The sequence below is a fragment of the Gambusia affinis genome, linkage group LG15, assembly GCF_019740435.1.
Source record: "Gambusia affinis linkage group LG15, SWU_Gaff_1.0, whole genome shotgun sequence".
Lineage (NCBI taxonomy): Eukaryota > Metazoa > Chordata > Actinopteri > Cyprinodontiformes > Poeciliidae > Gambusia > Gambusia affinis.
The window spans coordinates 18,526,701-18,548,055 of NC_057882.1; the positions used below are offsets into that span (position 1 = coordinate 18,526,701).

Sequence of the window (21,355 nt, forward strand, 5' to 3'; positions counted from 1 at the left end):
TATCTTGTGGTCTGATGAACAAGTCTAGCTTTTAATCACACACATTTCAATTGATCTAATTTGTCAGACAGTGCATATACTACAGTTCATTATTCAAGTTTGTTAAATAAAAAAGAAATATATGTACACACACACACATATATATATATATATATATATATATATATATATATATATATATATATATATATATATATATATATATATATATATATATATATATATGGTTTGTACTGTATATATATAAGGAAACCCAGCGGATTGCGAATGGGTCTTCCAAATGGCCAATGACCTCAGCATTAGCCATTTGACTTCCTCTCGAAGTCGCTTAAGGGCAGCAAAGTCAATGTTTTGGCATGCATACACACTGCATATACCATACATGTGGAAAAAGTTGGCATGGCCTAATTATTTACATCACAAATATCAAGCATTTAATCAGGAGTGTGGAAACCTGAGGGAGCTCCTGTATAACGTTCATGCAATGACATGTTTGCTGCTAACCCCAAGGAAACTAATTAGACCTGCAAATAAAAGGAGCCGGGTCATTATAGTGCAGCCCTGTGGTTGTGTCAGTAGTTTCACCCTGTAGGGACGTGTTGCCAGGTCTGCAGGCCTCTTCCTGGAAAGCTAAGATCAGGTGCAGCACTGAAGATGAAAACTTTATAATTGCCTACGTTGTCTGCTTTTAGTAAAAACACATCCTCGATATACTATAGCGATTATTGTTGCTTTGCGATATGAATACTTGCGTGGATAGGGAATTCTGTTGAGCCGGGATGCATCGTGGCAAACCAGCAAGTCGCCATGTACCCAGTAATTACTGCTTAATGACTCAAGTAGCCTAAGTTTAATCAGGGTAATTTTAACGCCTCATTACAGTGAAATGATTGCATTAAATAAAGAGGCCTTCACGTGTAGAGAGCCAGCAGAAATCTTGTGACATCAGACCTGAAGAGATGTCCCATTTAAACTATGAAAACATCAGTAGCCAAGTTTTTTCTTCTTCTTCTTCTTTGCAGCCATAGGGCTCTGAACAGGACATAAAATGTCAGGGAAGTTCTCCCTCCTCCGTAAATGACATTAACGGTTGACACAACTAGCTGTTAATGCCAGCAGCATAGAAAGCACTTCCATGGTTACCTGTATGCAAACTGACTCATTAGGGACTTTAACTCCTCCTATTAAACATCTCTTTCTTTCTTGTACAGTAAACATGTTTACTTGTACTCTCCAACAATAAGTAAATGGACAACTTCTTTAACTTATATTAAAAAGAGAAAATAGCACAATCCAGTTTTACCCTGTGAATTATTTTCCTTTCTCTGTGGAACCATTCAACAAGTTGTTGCAATCTATCTTTAAAAATACATTTAAAGACTAAATAGCTTTGCACATATACCTGAGATTACTTGTAGAACCTGTCACTGACTGATCGGAGCTAATATAATTTATTCTGTAAATTGCATGTAAGAGGAATGAATGATGTGCTGTTGTTATTTTACTATCTAAAAAAATAATTAAAATATATAAACTGGATATACCCAGGCTGCCTCAATAAGCTTTCAATAGCTTCTTCAGAGACCTGATATTTTTGTGCGAGTGTGAATAAATAAATAAATCAGAATCATACTATATTTTCTAATAAGCGCTAATATTTTAATCTCATCCACGAATGGATTTCTGAAGCGTTGTTATCCAGCATTTCACATTTACCCCTTCGCCGTGGTTATGTTTTGCGGTCCGTTGGGGACGGGATGCTGTAACGAAGGGTGGAGGAAGACAGGGCCACAGAGGGACTCGCCCCTGAGCAGTAACCTGGCATCGTCTCAAAGTCAAACATGCACTATGTGGCGGCTGAACGCTGCAGATTCTGAGCTGTGAAAGATGAGCTGGATCCTCTCGATCTGGGCGTCTGGGGCCCTGCTGGCTCTCTGTTCGGGACAAAGCGCCGAGGAGGAAGGTAGGCTCTGCATCCGCCGCCAACCAGAACCAAACACAGCAGCGGTCGGTTTTTATGCTTCTCCAATCTGGAGCAAACTTTTAGAAAACTGCAAAACTGCTGAAACACTGAGATCCTTTAAATCAAAGCTAAAAACACACCTGTTTTTGAATAACTGGGACACTGATCAATATATTCGATATACATTTTTTTTCATGAGGACATTTGATAAAATGTACTGTTTATTGCTTGTTTCGTAAGTGGTTATTGTTTGCTTGGTGTAAAGCACTTTGAACTGGCTTGTTGCGGCAATGCGCTACGCAGATTAACTTGGCCCAACAAAACTGACAAAAGACATTAGCTCAGTGACTATGAACAGACGCATTAAGGCAAATTTTGTTTCTTTGGCAGAAAATAACTTATATCCCTCCGGCTACCACCTGTGTACCCAGAATCAGAGCAGAAATGTGAGTTTCTTGGTAATTCATCCGTTCCCTTATACCGTGACGAGGCCTTGCGGCGGCTGGCTTCTCTGGACAACGTGTACCGTCACCCTTTACAAGATGATGCATCAGATTGAGTATAAGACAGTAAAGGAGCAGGTGACGAGATGCTGCCACGGCTATGAGCAAGTTGGTCGCTACTGTTCCCTGTGTAAGTACTCTGAAGAAAATCTAGATTTTGGTTTGAGCTTTAGAGGTGTCTAAGGGATTTATCTGCTGTTAAAAAGGGTAAATCCTTCTGTCTGTCTGATTGATCTGATGATGTGGTATCCTGCTCCGTGAGCCGGCTCTGCAGTCAGGCTGCCCTTTCAGTGTGTGGTGCTGTGTGCAAGACACCAGATGGGCGAGCAGAAAGTGCAGCGCTACAAATAACTCGGCGCTAATATGCGGCCTGTAACGTGTTATTTTCCTTTGAATGAAGCTGTAAACAGGAGTGATGAGTTTACCGCCAAGCCAGGATCCTGTCCAACTGCAGATGGACTGTCTCCCAGTTCTGTGGACTGCGAGTTTGATTTGGACTGTCCAGGCTGGCAGAAATGCTGCCAGAGATGTGGCCGGTTTCTCTGCAGCGATCCGACAAGTTAGTGCTCCTCCTGTTTGTGCTGTTATTAAAAACGGTAGAGATGGTGGGCTCTGTGTGTGAACGTGACTGGCGTTTTATTAAAATTACGTTTTTTAGTCGTTTTTTATTTTTATTTTCTTCTTTAAAGAGTTTTAGGTTCAAGTGAAGCCACAAGTAGCAGAGATGAGTCTAAGTAATGTCACCTAACAAGTCAGCCTAAATAAGCTGTTAGTTAAAGTATATTGTTGGCAACAATAATCTTAGCTAAATCTTTATCAATAGTGTTATACGGTTTCATAACTGAAGTTGTTTTGTTTCCCCAAATTTCCTCTTAAAAAGTCTCACTCTTTCATACTCTGTGGATTAATGACAAGGTTTAAAATATGTCAGCTGTAAAGGTGAGGGAGGAAGGCAAGAAAACAAAAAGAAAACACAAAACCCAAAGAAGAGCAGAAAGAAATATGGAGAGAAAGGACAGAAGGACATAAAAAAGGAAACAAAGAAGAAAGGAAGTAAGAAGGTAAGGTAACAGTAAAATACGAAAGAGAAGAACACAACAAAGGAAGGAAAGAAATAAACCAACAAAATGAAAAAAGGACACAATAAAAATAAAAGGAACAAACAATGAAAAACACAAAGAAGGAAGAGAGGAATGATATAAAGATGGGAAAAGGGAGAGAACTGTATAGGCAATAAAATCTGGAAGAACAAATATTTTGACTTTTTTTGCCTGTGTACTTCTCCAGGATCTGAAAACAACAGATCCTGGAGGATTTCTACCTAATCCTGGTAGAAAATAAACATGATTTTATTAGGTTAAAGCTATTATTTATCTGAACACAGCTGAGTTGGAAACACCAACTTTAGCAGCAATAACCTTAAACAACTGCCTGCTATGTGACCCCAGTGGCCTTTGACGTCATTCTGGTGGAAATTCAGCCCACTCTCCCCTCAACATGCCTTCAGTTCATTGAGGTTTGTGGGTGAAAGGGTTAACCTGTAGATTACAGATGTCAGCAGTTGCCTCTGCAGGATTGTCTTTATATTATTTAATACATTTTCCAGACCAACATAAATTCGGGGGAAAAAAACAATTCAGGTTGGCTGAAATTGATCATCTGAACTGTGCTTTTAGGATCAGAACAGGAAGTGGGGTTTCAAGGAAGCTTCTGGAACACAACGGTGACAGTGAAGATGGATCACCAGCAACTGTTGTCCAAGGAAAATGGGCTTTTGAATCTCACCAGATTATTACAAGCAATGGTAACACGTCTCCTAATTTTATTAAACCATTCCTGCCAGGAATACGAGCGACATATATATACAGTGTCTTGCAAAAATAAAAAATCCATTGGATGTATCCAAACTTTGTCATGTTACAACCACCATCTTCCAGTGAATATTGTTAGGATTTGATTTGACCAATATAAATAAAAAATAGCTGTTAATTCAAGGGAAATGAAACACCAAGTAAAAAACGAATGGCGTGGTATGCACTAAAACATGGACTGGATGCATCTCATATGTTGACTAACATTGTTACCCTTTCCTTTTGCATCTGTGGATGGAGTGTGTCTGAAAACAGCAATTCTCAGGAATTGTTGCAGATTCTCAGTTACATTTAAGGATGCACTTGGACTAAGGATGGACTAAGGATGGCACTGTAAGGCTAGCCAATCTTTTCCCTTTAAAGTTCGGAACTTTTGCAAAAAAAAAATATTTTTTTACATTAAAGTTGAAAGTGTCACTTTGTCGTGACACAGTATGACATTAGACAGATAAGCTGTTTAAAAAATATATAAATAAATCAAACTCCTCTGTCTTCTAACTGGAAACAAAGAATCCGAGCCAGGAGGAGGGTCTTAGCGCTGTCAATCATGCCTGTGTGCCTGCTGCCCACTCTAGTCCTCCTCATTCCATTCTTCCTCTCTTATAGTGATAGACATTATAGGCTATGTATTTTTTAAAATAAAAGTTACTCGCTGCAGCTTCGATATTTAAATGATGATTAATTATATCGGAAATATTTTATCTTCTGATAATAACGCATTTTGTTCTGAGTATAAACGTTTTCATTTCTCTTCAAAGATCACCGGCGCTCTGGACTCTGAGGTTTCCATCTTCTATCTGAGCTCTCGGCCTGTCCATCCCTACACAGTGTCCACATCTCTGCTCATCCGGAGCAACTCGTCCCTATCGCTGCACAGCGCTTCATCGAAGCTGCACCTTCTTCTTAAACACATACCGGAGGTGTCATCTGTAACGGTGCAAGGTGAAGTGACTCGGCGGCACTGATCTCTCTGCGAAGATACTTGAGGCGGTTTCTTTTTCTTTCTTTTTCCTTTTCTTCTTCCTACAGAGAAAAGACATTCTCGCCGAGTTTTGAGAATGATTCATGAGGCAGAGAACACGGTGTTCAGGAAAAAATGACTCAGCCGCACCACGGTTTCCTTTCTCCCACCAGTTCTGTTTGAGCGACAGTCTTCTGTGGGATGTTTCCTGCAATAGCGGAAAATAACACCAGAGCGACTGTGTGCGCAAACACACACACACACGACACACACACGCCCGCCCACTCACACAAAGCACAGGCACACGCAAGCGCGCTCTGATATTAATCATAAATCACATTTGCTATATTTTCACAAAAAGACATGAAACGAGTCGCCATCGTGCGCTCTTAGATTTTGTTAAAGATAATGACTTCTCTCCTCTGCACGGCTCGTTTGAAATCACCACTTCAGCTTAGTGTAACAACAGACTTTATTTTTAGACGCATCATCATGACTTAGCCTTTGAATTAAAGACTCAAGGATGACATATGAAGCCAGCCGAAGTCGAACGTTGTGATTAACTCTGATAACTGCTTTCTTTGATTTGTCATTTCACTTTTTAACACTATATTTCTGTATTTCTGAGAGCTTTAAACTGCCCCCCTCGTCTGCTCTCTCTCCCCACGGCAGATGTGGATGAGTGTGCGCACCCTGCTCTTCATCGATGCTCCACTCAGGCACACTGTAGCAACACGCTGGGCTCTTACCAGTGCATCTGCCAACAAGAATATTTGTTGGGTGACCCCAATGACCCTGGAGTGACCTGTACAGGTAGGACTGTGTGGAAATGATATGCAATAATCATTTATACTGTGCAAAAATGACTGAAACATATTTTAGAGGGACTTGTTGCTCTTTTTATGGTGAAATTATTTTTTTCAGATTTTGTCACAGGAAGGACCAAATGGATATGGCTCAAAATAATATATCATAAATATCATATTATATCATATCAGTCCATATTGATAATTATTAGCTTTTTTTTTGTGTATTTCAAATATCTGAAATTCTGCCATCCTGGTCCTGTTTTATCCACAGTTTCCGCTCCACCACGTTATTTTTTAAAGCAGTTTTGAGGCAAGTGGCGAAACGGGAAACTGCTACTGCACAAGTTACTCAACAATTTGTTGCTAGGTAACCAAATAGTTTAGTGAGTTAGTTGATGTCTTACTGGCTGTGAGCAGCCAGTAAGCCTTTTCTCTGCCTACAGCTCCCAGAATGCTGTGCGGTCCTGTCAATATTCTATAGATTAAGTATTGAATATTCTATCAGATCTATTGATATTGATCATGTCTACTGCAATATATATATTGTTATTGATTTATTGTACAGCTCTACAACTAAGCCTGTCACGATAAGCAATTAATCAGTTAATCACAGGATAAATTAAAACAAGCTCAATAATCTTTATTCTGATGGGTAATATTTTTGTAGGGACATTTGGGTTGCAGAGACTTCATAATAATCAAATCTATTTATGGTTTTGGTTGTGTCTGGTTTGTGTTTTACTTGTTGCGTTTTATTTTGGATAATTAAAACATCTTCCAGTTCCTGGTCTTTGAGAGAGCAAACTGACATTATTAAGCCATTATCAATACATTACGTAAAAAAAAGTCTCAAAACAGCAATATTATCATGTACCAGAATAACTACTGGAATAATTTATCATCCAGCAAAATGTGTTAATGTGACAGGCCTAATTATAACCACGAATGTTTTGAACAAAAATTGGGCCAAAAACAAGTGGCCAAAAAAACCATCAAAAAACAAAAACAGAATAGATCTGGTCTGCAGCCTGGCACAAGTCATACGGGATACAGCGTTGGTGGAAGAAGGTGCTCTGATCAGATTAGACCAAAGCTTTATGTTTACGCCAACATGTAAAACACCAAATTAACACAGCATCCGAACAGCCAAACCGTAGAACTGGCAGCATTATTTATATATCTATCTATCTATCTATCTATCTATCTATCTATATATATATATATATATATATATATATATATAGTAGAGAATCTGTTGAAATATTTAAAGATCTTCACAGATGCTCTTCATCCAGTCTGCCTGAGCTCGATCTATTTTGTAATGACGAATTTGCAAAAAATATTCTCGTTTCTAGATGTGCAAAGCTGGTCGAGCCGTTCCACAAAAGTCTTTCAGCTGGTTGTGTTTCCTCAGGGAAGAGCGAAAACGAGTGGATCCAAGACTTTTTCGATTTTGTTTTGTGTTTCTTCCCTGTCGAAACTCACTATCCTAAAAACGCATTGTTGTGAGTGCAGCGTGCTGTACGTGCTCAATCTGGAAAATATGAATATATCTTTTGCAGACTGGAGCAATTTGTTACACCTTCCACAAAGACTTCGTGGAATAATGCTGAAAGATATCAACTTATCTTACAAGTTTAAAACCTCTGTTGCATTTTGCTGCAGTGACATCTCATCGGAGAGGGTTAAACTAGTTTTATTTTACCTGAACTTGTTTTCTTTCCTCTGTAAATAGCTTTCTGTGTGTTCTGTTTTGAAATGACAATATTGTATAAATGTAACCGGGGACTTTCCAGCATCATACATAGGAAAGTCCCAAGCAGCACTCAAAATATTGCATCAGTTAACAGTTTTGCTCCAAAGTTTCTGTTTGACACTCTTGGCTATTAGGCAGTTTCATTTTCTCCTGGTTTCTAATAAATACTGATAGAGGTAAACTTGTCAGGCTGTAACTGTGGACTCATTGGCAGGAGGCTGGAAGAAGAATCAAATAAAGGAATGTTGTTGCAGATTGAATCATAATCAAATCGCGGGTCAGAGCTGCAGTGGCTCTTTGGGCCCACCGCAGGGGCTCTTATTTTGAACTGAGCAGAGTTTTCAGAAGTGTAGCAGTTTTTCCATGTGGTTTGGTTCTCCACAACTGACTGCACCTACAATAAGAAATACAGTTTCTGTTTTCTTTTTTTTCTTTTTATTTATTGCAATGTCAAACTAAAACAAAAAAACTCAACATTGTTTCACTTGGATCTTGACTTGATGTGATCATAAACAGACGAATAAGGAGTTTTATATGACAGGATCAAGATTTAAACAGCAAATTTAGGCAGGTGCTTTGTGGAAATTTGCATATTTTAGAAGTCAAATTTTTATTGTTAAAATGGAAGCTCAACTCTGGTTCTTTAACACATTTAAAGAACACATAACACAGTAATTAAATATTAAGCTAAGTTATTTTTTAAAGGAGAGAAATTTGCAAGAAACGCTGTTTTCACGAAAATGGCTCCTGGTCTAAACAGTGCAACAGAAATCCAGACAGCAGAACTATAAAATATACGAAGACGTGAGATGATGTAAACGTGTCAGAAGGAAACTAACTGCCTGCAGCTAATACGCTTTGGTAGAACCTGATGGTGGGACATGCTGTGGAGGCAACCGATTCATTTCAATTAAACGTGTAGGAACAGGAAAACAACTGAAACGTGCAAGAAAACACCAGAACAGAACCAACACCTGGAAATGCTGTTCTACAGACGGGTAGTAAAGTTAAATACGGAGCAAAGTGGAAACCGGTTTCAAAATAACTGTTTACAAAAGTCCCAAAACACAATCTGCACTTTTTTCAGTCAAAACTAGATGCTATGATGTGCATAAGGTACATTTATAACTTATAACTCTTTCGTAACTCTCTCACATGCAAAGTAATTCATACCCCATTGCAATTTTTCACCTATTGTCACACTAGCGTTAATGTATCTCAATAGGATTTCATGTATTAGACTGCATAATCATGATGTAGAAGGAAAATAAATCCAGATCTGAATCTGAAAGTTGCAGCATTCACTTTTCATATTATTACGTTATTCTGATACCCCTAAATACAATCCGTCAAATTTAATAAATGTAATATATTTACTTGGATAAACTTAATTTGATTACTTGTAACGAATTAAATATTTGTCTTTTAAGTTGGATCATCTGTTTTGTTTTGAGGGATGTGGCTAAATGCTGAGAAGTCCTGGAAGAAAACCTTTTAGAGACTGTAAAGGACTAAAACTGGGGCAGAATATCACCTTCCAGCAGGACGACCATCTTAAACATACAGAGCAACAGAATGGTTTAGATGAAAGCATGTTCATGCGTTAGAAGGGCCCAGTCAAAGTCCAGATCTAAATCTAACAGAGAATCAGAGTCAAGACTTCAAAATAACTTTTCGTAGACTGATGGCTATCACAAAGCTAAGTGGGAAATAATCTCAATCTGTAGATGTTCAGAGCTGGTACACTGAAATTTTTTTTTTCTTTAAACCAACTTAAATAGATACTCTTATATGCCACAGCAAATTTTATTTTATTTGCTCAAGCTATAATTCTCATTTGAATAATTTTGAAATCAATTGTAGTTTCAGCAAAACTCATAAAATTAGCTGAGTATGTTTTAAAGTTGGTTCAAAGAAAAAAAAATTTTCAGTGTAGAGACCTGCAGCTGTAACAGAAACAACAGCTGCTTCTATAAAGTATTGACTTTGAAGTGCAGAACACAAATGTACGCCAGGCGTCTGAGCTTTTAATTTGGAAACCAAAAAAAAGTTATCAATGCAGCATTTTTTTTTTCTTATCAGTTATGCACTATCCCAAAAATATCCAAGTTAAACTAAAGTTTTAGACAGCAATTTGAAAAAATATGAAAAAGTACAAGGGATACGAATACTTTTGCAAAGTTATGTATGTAGGGAACAACTACAGACGTATAAAAGAAAGACAAACAAAGAGTAAAAGCTTATCTCTCGCAGTGACAGTAAAACAGAAGCAAAGACTAATGGAAAATACTTTAGTGTGAATCAAATAAAGGCCACAAAAACACATCAACAACATGCATCCTATGCTACAAAAATACATCACAGCATGAGGCAAAGTAAACACACCGAAAATTGTCCAGATTTCTAATATTTTCACCATGACCTCTTCTGGGTTTCTCTGTTGTGAGTCATCTTTGAAACAACAACAACAAAAAATAAATGCAGAAAGGCACATCAATGCCCACGCAAGGTTTTCTTCAGAAGCTTCGATTCAACACGCTCTTCTTATTTTTTGCTCCCAGGCGGCACCGGGGTGGGAGCCACCGCCATGCCCCCAGTGGTGAACACAACCTTTTCCTGGATGCTCCGCAGCACAAGGGACCCTTCAGGCTATGGCACCGTCCCGCTCGGAACCGGTGTGACTACAGCTCTGACTAACACAAGTCCCGTCACTTATAATTCGTCACACGCCTCACTGGGGAGAAGCTCAGCGCCGGCTACCAGCATGAGCCAGGCCGCTGCCTCAGCTCTGCCAGCGGCTCCATGTCGTAAGAAATCTTGACCTTTCGTCCCAAGTTCCTTCTGAAAACTGGAACCTAAAAGAAAAGTTACCATCTGCTGTTCCGAATAGAAAAAACAAAAATGCAGATTTTGCTGGAAGATTGCATGCAGAATGCTCCTCTGGTGCCAAATAATCCAGGCAGTTATTGAATTACGCCTAATTTTTGTTCAGTAGTTACATTTCTGAGTTTGGTGAGGTTGCATTAAATGAGACCTTATGTTTCTAAAACTATCCATACCAGCGTCGGGGTAATCTATGGAATAACTTTTCACAGTCACTACCAAACTGAAACCAACCCCACCAATGAAAATAAAATTATTTGGTGTCTTTAAATTATTTAAAGTACATTGTTATATACTGCTGTTTACAAAAAAAAAAAGCCCTGTAGTGGTAGGAGAGTCATGGTGAGTGGTTATGTCTCATTCATGGAATCGGAGCTTTTGTTAATTTGGACAAAAATAATAATCACTGTAAAAGTCAGTTTTGACCCAAACCTTCAGGTGTGGGATAGAGAGCTGAAGCTGAAGATCAGCGACTATTTTTTTAATCATGCTGAGGCCAAATATGCATCTAAATCAACAAAGGAATAATTATTCAGAAGTTTTTATGAAGCCGAACCAGAGTTCAAAAATGAATTTGACAGAAACGTTTCTCTGAGGAGGGCTGTCTGGGTTTTTTTAAAATCATTTTCCTTGTTCATCTATTTCCTAAATGTCTTGCCACATTCAGTAAATTTTCTGTGTTCATTATTGTTAAAAAAGTGCCTCTTAGTTCATTCCTATGCTCTGTTCTTTGTGCTTTTGGATTTTGCATCAGATTAGTGTTGTCCTCTTAGTTTGTGAGAAAAACTAAGAGGAAATGTAGTTCAGTTTTCTTTGTGTCAGTTCCCCTCCCTCAGTTTTCCTGCTTTCTTCCTTTCACTGCTGTAAGTCCACCTGGTTCCTTTGTCATTTCCCACCGGCGCCTCAATATTTAACCTCCCATCTATTTTGTTGTTGTTGTTCTTGGCTGGATTCTCTGTTTCTCATTCTCTGACTCTGTGTCCTGTTCCCATCATTCTAGTTTTGTCTGTTTTTGTTTTCTTTTTGGACTGAAAGACCATGACAGACTGTGGACAAGAGACGTCCATGTAATCTGGTAAATTTGGAAGTCATTTTGACTGCAGAGTGGCCAAATAATATCAAGTCAAGATGTGCCCTGCTTATCAACTCTTGCCAAAGAAGACCAAAGGCTGAAACGGATTCAAAAGGTGCTCTAGCAGGGATGTGCTGTGGTGGCGCTTAATAATAACGTAAAGGAGGCCTTTAGTCCTCGACGTGGCCGTCGCAGGTTCGATTCCCGGCCTGGCAACCTATGCCATATGTCTTCCCCCTTCTCTCATTACCCACTTTCCTGTCAATTAACTATCAAATAAAGGCCACTAAAGCCAATAAAACCTTTAAAAAAAGCAAATTAGTTTGCTAGAGCACCTGGTGCAGCCATCTGCAACCAGATGGCTGCACGTTCTTTATCATTACTATTTTCTTCATTTGCAGAAGTTTGCTTTTAATCTCAATTGTTCACCATAAATATCACATGTTGATGTCACAAAAATGTTTGCATTCTATGACGAAGTTTCTGCATATTAATCATTAGTCATCTTAAAAATGGCAGATCTTATGCACACATGTCCCACAATGCAGTACAGATGCATGTAAGTCATACTGGCTTAATAATAAGTAAATTGAGTTTCGATTGGCTTGCTTCATACCACCATTTGAGCTCACATAACACTCAATGGCATGTTAAGATATGCAGCTAAGTAAATAATGCTCCGTCTTTGTATTTCCATGTATTGCATGGCTGCAAAATTTTAACCCAGCAAATGTCATGGGTAATAATGTTACGTCATGATAAGCGATGCTAAGTGAATGCCCTGTCTGTACTTGTGAAGGTTCACTCACCTCAGCATTCTAAATGCTTAAAACTTCTGAGATGGAGTGAATTTGGACTTATTTTCTACATACTTCTGCCTGTTTATTTGAGTGTTTATAAGCTTTTCTAAAATGTGTTTAGCTCAATGTAAATTTCACATAATTTATCCCAATATACATGTCCTATGCAAAAATGTAGCTGCGTTATAGCAGCACACATACAACATAGGAGTTTATGTTTATTAAAAAAATAATTTCTTTATGGCTATGCCCTCACAAAAGAAGCCTCTGGATACATCAACATGAGTGAGAACATAAGTAACAATATCACAGCAGGTTTACTCTTTATAGATGAGTAAAGTAAGTTTTTACATCAGCTACAATATTCTTTTAGCCCTAATCATATGTCCAGTGGAGTTTGGTGTAATCTTATGCCGACATTATTGCTTGTATTCTTCCCCTTTGTTGACAATGATAAACCAAAACATTTTGATGGAAAAAGGACACAGGAACGCAAACCACTAATCAGACAAAATGAGGAACAGCTGTGGCAGGGAGAAAGGAGTAAATCTGAGGAAAAGAGACTAAAATGTGATGCTGAAATAAGTCTCAAAAGAAACTACAAACATACCTTTTGAATAAAACCAGGACTAGAGAGGAACACATAAGAACGACCCAAACATAAACACCAATTTGTCATAACACTATCTCTAAAAGTGCAGTACTGATAACTACTGTATATGAGAATCCAACGTCTGGAAAATATATCAAGGCAAATAGTGTTGGATTTATTATTCTGACATCAAATAAAATAAATATACTCAAGTGCTTAACTTAGACTGTAAAAACATGTACAGACCTGTGATGCTATGCAAAAGCAAAAGTAACTACAGCCATTTATTTTAACAATGTGTCATGACAAATTACACTACTCTCTTTCATTAAACACCCTACCAGGTCCTCCTAGAATCAGTGGCTTATGGTCTGCTAATGTCACTGGAACGTCCATGTCTGTCCAGTGGTCAACCCAGGTTCAAAGCAACCAGACTTTCTGGGTCACTCTGAGCAAGACATCAGTGGTCACTGAGCGCTGGGAAACCAACCAGACTATGATAGAGCTGAATGGACTTCAGCCTGGGGTGCTCTACAATGTCACTGTGACACCTTGTGCTTGTGGAGGGCGAGGATCTGCTCTTCACATGATGGTCAAAACGGGTAGGAATGGAATATTGCAGCGCTTTAATACAAAGTCATTTTTGTTCACTGAAACCCACTGGAGACTTCGGTCCATTCATTCAAAGTAATAATTGTTGTCATGGGCTCAAGTGTAAAATTGTTATTATTGTGTGAATATAAGTAGTTCAACCTATCACAATGTTCTTTTTGTTCTAGTTCGCCTTCATGTCCTACATAAAGTTTGGATGGGTCTTATCTTGAAGGCCTGGGGTTAGATTGAAAAGATGGTTTATGTTGCCAAACAAGGTTTTTCTTTGCAGATTCTCAGACTCTTGATGCAACAACACGACTCACAAACATCGAGTTCAACCAAGACCTGAGAAACAGCAGCAGCCAGGCCTACAAAAACCTCACTGAGACTTTTACACAGGAGGTAAGCGTGTTAACAGAAAAATGCCACAACAAAATGCCATCTTTGAATATGAGTATGCAGTACATCCGTACAAATGTGGGCAAAACTTTTCTGTTATTATGCTTAAGTCGCTCGGCTTGTTGTGTACAGCTGGTTGTCTTTGAAGGTGCTCACTTTTGTAGCAGGTTACTGGAGGCAAAGAACAATTCAGACCTGTTGATTATTAAGATCTTGGGTTTTAAAAACCACACCCACATCTTATTTCTTGTTGCTACAGCACAGGCCGGGTATGCATAAACATGATCACTGTTCACGTACTTATCATGAGGCTTTTGGCTCAATGAAAGTTCTCATGAATTGAATATTTGTCTCATTTGGCCCCCTTGTGATCTCGCCAGAGCAATCACAACAAATAAAGATGTTTGTTTTTCTGGCAAAGCTCCTGGTTGGCTGCCAGCCACCGAGCTCAGTATATTATTCATTTGCTCAATTAAGCATCCTTGTTTGAGATTTTGCTCTCTGTAAGGGAACCTACGATGAAAAGTACACACTGTGAAGCATCATCTTTGAAATGCAAACTTTTTACCAACAGATCTACAAGTCTCTGCCTCCAGAGATCAAAGCTATGGTGGATTCAGGTCAGATGAGGATCGAGATCCAAAGCTTTTACCTGGGCAGTGTGGTGGTGAACTTCTCCATAATCTTCAACCCAAGTCCAGGACAAGCTGTGGGTAATGTGCCCTCAGCGCTGGTGCTGTCCCTGATGAACAGCTCCAAATTCACTGTGGACGGAAACAGCACAAGCATCAATGGTATATCTTACTTTGCAATACTACCTTAAACAGACTCAATTACACACAAATGGATGTTTAAAATCCTTTGTTTCCTTTAATTATGGTGATTTTACACTTAGTCGATGAAAATAGGGCATTTGAAATTTTAATATTAGGTCAGACCAATAGAAATGAACATATGCAGAAATGTGAGCTTGATGAAAGGTTAAAGGTGATTTTCAACAGCTATTTTTAGTCTCACTTGAATGCATATTCTAATTTATTGAATTTGACTTGTAACATTTGGGAGGAACAGAAGTTAGGGTCAGCATGAGATAGAGAACATGAGATGTGGAAACCCGCTATGAGAGCAACCAAAAGAGTAAGAGGAAACTATTTTAGCACATATAAAGCATGTCCATTAGATCAACAGCATCTTCTTATCCCTCACAACTACTTATTTCAATTCATGTATAATTTGATTGATGGATAAAAGGTGATACTTTATGAGTCTACAGTGTTGTCTGCATAAAAATGACAGGTCAAGAGTGACTCTTTTTCAACAGATTTTGACGAATGCGCCTCAGGAGAAAATGATTGTTCTTGGTGGGCTATATGCACAAACACATGGGCCTCCTACACTTGCATCTGCCTTGATGGATTTATAGACAACAACCCAGAAAGACCTGGACGCAACTGTCAAGGTAGAGCATTAGTGGGAAAGTTAACGCATATTGTTTACTGATATTCATGTGGATATCTTTATTTTTCCTCATGAATGCATCATGTCCCATGCAGCAAATGTTACCTTGGACACAATATCAGCACCAGAAGTTTCTACAATAAATCCTACTCCACCTGTCCCAACTTTTGCTCAAGCTACCAACAGCTCTAAAACTACCAATCCTGTATTGGCAACCAGTGCAAATGGTCCTCCCTTTAGATTTGCCATCCCCACAGCTACAGCTAATAATAATAATATCCCACCAACTACCGCTACTTCAGCAACACTCTACATTGCCCCTGTAATTACCAGTACTACTCAAACAAGCAATAATTCACCAACACTGGTCGTTAATGTTCCGACAAGCCACTCTGCAGCTCTGACCAACACCTTAAGAACTACTTCCATCCCAACAGTCCTTTCTACTAATCTGATAACAACTGCTGCTCCCAGAACAACAACCATTACTGTCGCTGAGATCAATACAACACACTCAACAACTTCTTCTAGCCAAGTAGTGTCTTCTGTTGTCCCAACAACAACCACTACACCAAGCATCACTTCTACAACCCCATCTTCTGCTCTAAGATCAGCCACTAATTCCTCTCTGTCAGGAGCCCTTTCAGTCCACTGCAGAGTGGTTGCCATTACTGTCACTCTTGCAAAAGCTTTTCTGGTGAGTGCAAAAATCCCAGAGGGTGCTCTGTACTTGGGCATGCCGGAGTGTGGAGTCAATGGAGGCAATGCCTCCCACGTTCAGATGACTGTGGCATGGAACGAGTGTGGCACCAGCCTGGTGCATGTAAGTCCGAGTACCTGGTGATGGTCATTTTCATCATTCTCATAAACCAGAATGCACAAACTCCAAGGGCGACCCTTCTGTTGTCTTTCCAGAATGAAACTACGTACACAGCATCTGTGAAGTTGTTCAACAGCATGGATCCATACACAGCCGAAGGTGGCGCAGTAGAGGTTCCAAGAATCAGGCTGGAAATCCCCATCATGTGTTCCTACATGACAAGCATGTTGATTTCTGCAGACTTTGGCTCCATGGGGTATGATTAATCTTAAAGTCATGGTTGCTTTACTAAAATTACCCAGTTTTTTGTCATTTCATCATAAATTGTCAATAAAATGAGCCAACATTTCCCAACAGATTAGGAGGGAAACAGCGACTCATGGAATAATTTAGATTAAATATATAAAATAACACCTTGTACTATCAATGAGATTGTTTCATAAACACAGTGGTGGTATAATGTGATCTGAACCCAGAAGAATTTAAATGCTAGGCACCATGTTCTCTACATATGTGCTAAGGAGTGCATGCACCGATGATCATCATTCCTGTCTTGTACACATTAACCACCAGGTTGTTGTCTTGTTGTCCTTTAGGTGTCAAATGTACTCTATACAGTGATTATTCAAAAGTACCAAGTGGAAATTAAACTAAGAATACCCAATACTTTGGTATCTGTAAAATTTTGTGATCAGGGTTTTCTCAGTGTGAAAAGCAAGGGACTGAGCACACAACCAGGAGGAGTCTCAACATGTAGCTGGATAGAGTTGGAGATCATATTTCAGATTCTGAATCCAGTGACAGTGCTGGTGATCAGGCCAAGCAGGATAAAATCCTCCATTAGTTGCAGGGGAATGGTGGAACTAGCCTCCAAGCTAGCTAAAATTATAGATATGGCAAAAGTCTCTGTTCTCTCAATAACAACAGAAACATAATAGATATATATCTATTACACCACTGGCGTGATAGATAGTAACACTATCTATTAGCAAGTCTTTTTAGTCTAAGAGACAACTTCACTGCTTGTTGACATGAAATATATGCATTTATATTCATAAATGACAATTTTAAGATGTTTATTTGAATAACTAATTGCACAAAGTGAAACAGATTAATTCCACACATTATGTTTTCAAGCATTTATTTCTGCTTACAGCTAATGAAAACACAACATTTAAAATTTGAATATTACATCTGACTAATAATGCAATATGGTAAGAACTACTTGGAAGAATTAAAACAATGTTTATTAAAAAACTGCTTTTCAACTGATTCTTGCCTGAAAGTCTCAACCATGAAAGGTGGTAGACTGTGAGATTTATGTTTTCTGGGTCTGTAGGTCATGTTCAACAATATTGCCAACAGCGCCCTCTTGAGGTTCAATGTCTTATTTAAAAATTTGCTCAAAAGTGGCTGATGGCTTTTAATTTAATTGCAAAAAAGTTTTGTTTTTATTTTTTACAAATGGAAAATAAATACATTTCTCACTACTCAGATAGTAGAAGAGCGTAGGTTAAACTTATTCCTCCCGTTTGCAGATTCTGTGTTCATCTTAGCTTCCTCACTCATTTTAATATGTGCAAACTTATTTTATTTCTCTTTTGGCAAACAATAGCATCAAGTCATCTCTCAAATAACTGCACTGCGTGCAATAAGAAGTGAAATAATTCCAGCCGTGTTCCTCCCATTTGTCTCCAGGTATAACATGATCAAAGATGTGATTACGGGTCTGGGATCGTTCCAGGTGGGGGTGCAGCTGATGAACGGTGCCGTGCCTTTGCCCCACAACTACAGCCTGTCCCCTGAGCAGGCCGTGGTGATGGAGGTCAGCCTGAACGACACATCGGAACAAATGAAAGTGGTCATCAACAAATGCTGGGCCACTCCCACCCAGAATCCGGCCGACCCAAACAGCTACACCTTCCTGGAGAGCAGGTCTGCTGCTGCACAATCACTGCTCCATCCTCATGTTGGAGAACATCTACTCTTTCCCTCCCTAAGTACTAATGCTACCTTTATTTACCTCTATTATTACAGCTTATGTTCTATATCAGGGGTGTCAAACTCCAGTCCTGGTGGGCCACAGCCCTGCAACTTTTAGATGTGCCTCTGATGCACCACACCTGAATAGAATAATTAGGTCAATAGCAAGGCTCTGGAGAACTGATCTAGACAAGGAGGAGGTAATTAAGCTATTTCATTTCAGTGTTTTCAGTATGCCACATCTAAAAACTGCAGGACAGCGGCCCTTGAGGACTGGAGTTTGATACTTGTGTTCTATATAGATGACATTTTATCCAAAAACCCAAGTTAGATTTGACTTAAGAGTTTGGTTATTTTATCCAAAAGCAAATCAGTATTTTTAAAACTCTAATAAACTGAATCCCTTCGATATTAAATGTAAAATTGACATGGCAAATATTGGCATTTGCGGCTGAAAACTGTCCACACACAATGACAGTTCTAGTTTGTAATTGCACACTTGGCGAGACTATTCTTCTGCCACCCCACACACAACCAAGTACACTGCCACCCGTCAAAGTCCATTCTGCAAAGAGAAACAAATAAATAAATCATAAAATAACTAATATTTTAAAACATGTTCTTATTTTATGAAAAGAGGCTTTCATAAGTCTAAAACTTGCCTTTTCCCCAGAATCACTAATCAGTGTTGCAGTGCTAGCTCACCATTTACCCAGGGACTAGGTGTGTAAATGAGCAACAGAAAACCAGGTTACAACCAACAACCAAATTTTTAATGAATGTTCATGTTGCAAGGTAACTAAACCATATGATTCAGATCAAACATCTAAATGAAAACCATTCATGTGAAGCCAAAGTTAATGGATCTGCTCCGCGTCTCCACAGCTGTCCTCTGAACGTTTACACCAAAGTGTTGATGAACGGAAACTCCACCACCTCCCGGGTGTCGGTGCAGATCTTCTCCTTCGTTAACCTGAACGTGATCTACCTGCACTGCAAGGTCCAGATCTGCGTCCAGGTTGGATCTGATACCTGCGTTCCAGTGAGTGCCGCCAGTTCATTTACTTTCATAAGATACAGTCTTATGGGTCCAACATAAGACTAATCACCCCTGGCTTGGACAGAAGCATGCCATGAAGCAGAATATGGGGTATTCAAAAAAACATGCCATCATCTCATGTTTTCTTGTAGGACTGTTTACAAAGAACAGCTCGGACTGGAAACACGATTGGAACAAGTGTTGGATCCTCTGGGCCTATACTTAGATTAAGTGAAGGTGAATGCTTTTATGTCGTCTATTCAATGAAACACTGTATGTAATGTTGGTACGTTAAACAACCACCATATATTGTTACCTCTGATACAGCTGTGCAGAAAAGCTTAAAATAAATTCATCTTTTCTCGCTGTAGAACAAACCACTTGTAGTTTAACATGCTGAGAGTAAATCTTTGAATTTTTCAGTGTTAAATCATGCTGCTAGTTCCCTTTTCTACAACGTACTGGGCCCATAAGAGAAAGAAAAAGGTAGTAAATATTTGCCACAAAACTCTGGATATTTTAAATTAATCTCAAATATTTAAAAAAAAAAACAAAAAAAAAAAAACTGGAACATTTCTGAGCACCTAAAGTCAAAAGACTGTGAGAGAAAAACAAACAAACAAAAAAAAAACAACTGGACATTTCTCCGTTTTAAAAGTAAAAAAAAAATAAATAAATAAATAAAAAAAAAAAGACTTTTGAAAAAGAAAATTTTACATTTTTGTATTAGAAAATTTCTGAAATGAATCTAAACAGGTTTTTTTGGCAAAAATTTACTCCTTTTTTCTATCTACGATGGCCCTAAAACCACGGTGTACCTTTCATTGAATCGTGTCGATGTAAACATCATTTCAGAGTCCCTGGAGGAGAAGCTCAACACCATCCACATAGTCGGCCTCTCCTGTCTTGGGGTCGGTGTGTGTCTCTGCTTCATCGTGGGATTCGTCTGCCTGATTTACTGTCAAAGGAACCGCATCGGACACTACAACTTCAACGTCAAACCCAAAGAGGAGAACTTCACCTACCTTGTTTTTAACACTTAGCATAGGAGTTTTGCTCCAGTCCGCAAGAACCACGGTCCTCCCGGTTTTAGTTTCACAGAATCCCGCTAATTAATCATCATTAGCTGCAGGTGTGTTGAGCCAGTATAATAGCTAAAACATGCAGGAAAGCGGCGCTTGTAAACTGACTTTGAACGCCAGTGGAGAGGCAGCAGAAAAACATGCGTAGCAATTACAAAAACCTGCCACTAGGGGTCAGTGTTGGTATTTATGTCTGAGCTCACTTTGCATTTGAACCTATTTTTGGTCACTTTCACCGGACTAAATATATTCAAGCAAGGAAAATAAATCATGTTTTAAATATTAATTATTTAAAAATAGGAACTGTGATTGAACTTAAAAATATTTAAATACAGCCTACGACTTTATTCAAGTTAACATTTGTCCTAAACAGGTTTGGAATCATAATAGGAAGACTGAAAAATTATCGGCATAAAAAATATAACGCCACATGCTTCTTAATAAAATATGAGCTCTTCGAATTAAATTATATTCTTTGCACAAACTGCTGCATTCATATTCAACCATGCTAATGACCTAAAAAGGAACTTGCAAAAATGTTAATATTAACCTATGCTTCTCGAGGTGCTTCAATAAAATCAAATCATTCTCCACGTCCGATCAATTGGTCATGGGTGAACTTTGTAGATCCTACATCTCGGTTAATCGGATCACTTGCTGAGCAGAGATGTCAAGCAGAGATTATGAGGAAGATCCAGCGTCTCTCAAGGCACACTTCCCATAATCCCTCACTGTTGAATGCCAGGTCATAAATGCGGCTCCTGGATCGA

At 38.8% G+C, this 21,355-nt stretch overlaps 2 protein-coding genes across 4 annotated transcripts in view; one reads left to right on the top strand and one right to left on the bottom strand.

Moving 5' to 3' along the window:
* The window catches only part of zbtb21 (zinc finger and BTB domain containing 21), a 29,904-nt gene extending 9,266 nt beyond the window's left edge, over positions 1 to 20,638 (bottom strand). Inside the window, exons 1-4 of one of the 3 annotated variants that reach the window (XR_006372899.1) lie at positions 20,529 to 20,619; positions 20,322 to 20,461; positions 14,856 to 14,967; positions 10,633 to 10,718 (exon numbers count right to left, since the gene is read on the bottom strand). The gene's annotated coding sequence lies outside the window, so the exon portion shown is untranslated. Of the gene's footprint in view, positions 1 to 10,632; positions 10,719 to 14,855; positions 14,968 to 18,203; positions 18,313 to 20,321; positions 20,462 to 20,528 lie in introns of those variants that run through there. The other 2 variants (XR_006372898.1, XM_044140237.1) reach the window with 2 other exon arrangements.
* Positions 1,651 to 20,555, top strand: umodl1 (uromodulin-like 1). Its single transcript, XM_044140240.1, has 17 exons — positions 1,651 to 1,963; positions 2,354 to 2,596; positions 2,867 to 3,025; positions 4,143 to 4,270; positions 5,096 to 5,279; positions 5,971 to 6,111; positions 10,425 to 10,670; positions 13,555 to 13,812; positions 14,094 to 14,206; positions 14,778 to 14,997; positions 15,525 to 15,662; positions 15,757 to 16,484; positions 16,577 to 16,737; positions 18,180 to 18,416; positions 19,350 to 19,506; positions 19,656 to 19,740; positions 20,359 to 20,555. Exons 1-17 carry the CDS (start codon positions 1,888 to 1,890, stop codon positions 20,544 to 20,546), a joined length of 3,462 nt encoding a protein of 1,153 aa, XP_043996175.1. The 5' UTR covers positions 1,651 to 1,887; the 3' UTR covers positions 20,547 to 20,555.
* Positions 20,639 to 21,355: the final 717 nt, after the last annotated feature.

Bases quoted from the DNA above. Each gene is read 5' to 3' on its own strand.
- umodl1 (XM_044140240.1), top strand. From the start codon at position 1,888: ATGAGCTGGATCCTCTCGATCTGGGCGTCTGGGGCCCTGCTGGCTCTC. The intron at 3,026-4,142 runs GTTAGTGCTCCT...CTGTGCTTTTAG, and splicing joins TCTCTGCAGCGATCCGACAA to GATCAGAACAGGAAGTGGGG. The intron at 16,485-16,576 runs GTAAGTCCGAGT...TTGTCTTTCCAG, and splicing joins GTGGCACCAGCCTGGTGCAT to AATGAAACTACGTACACAGC.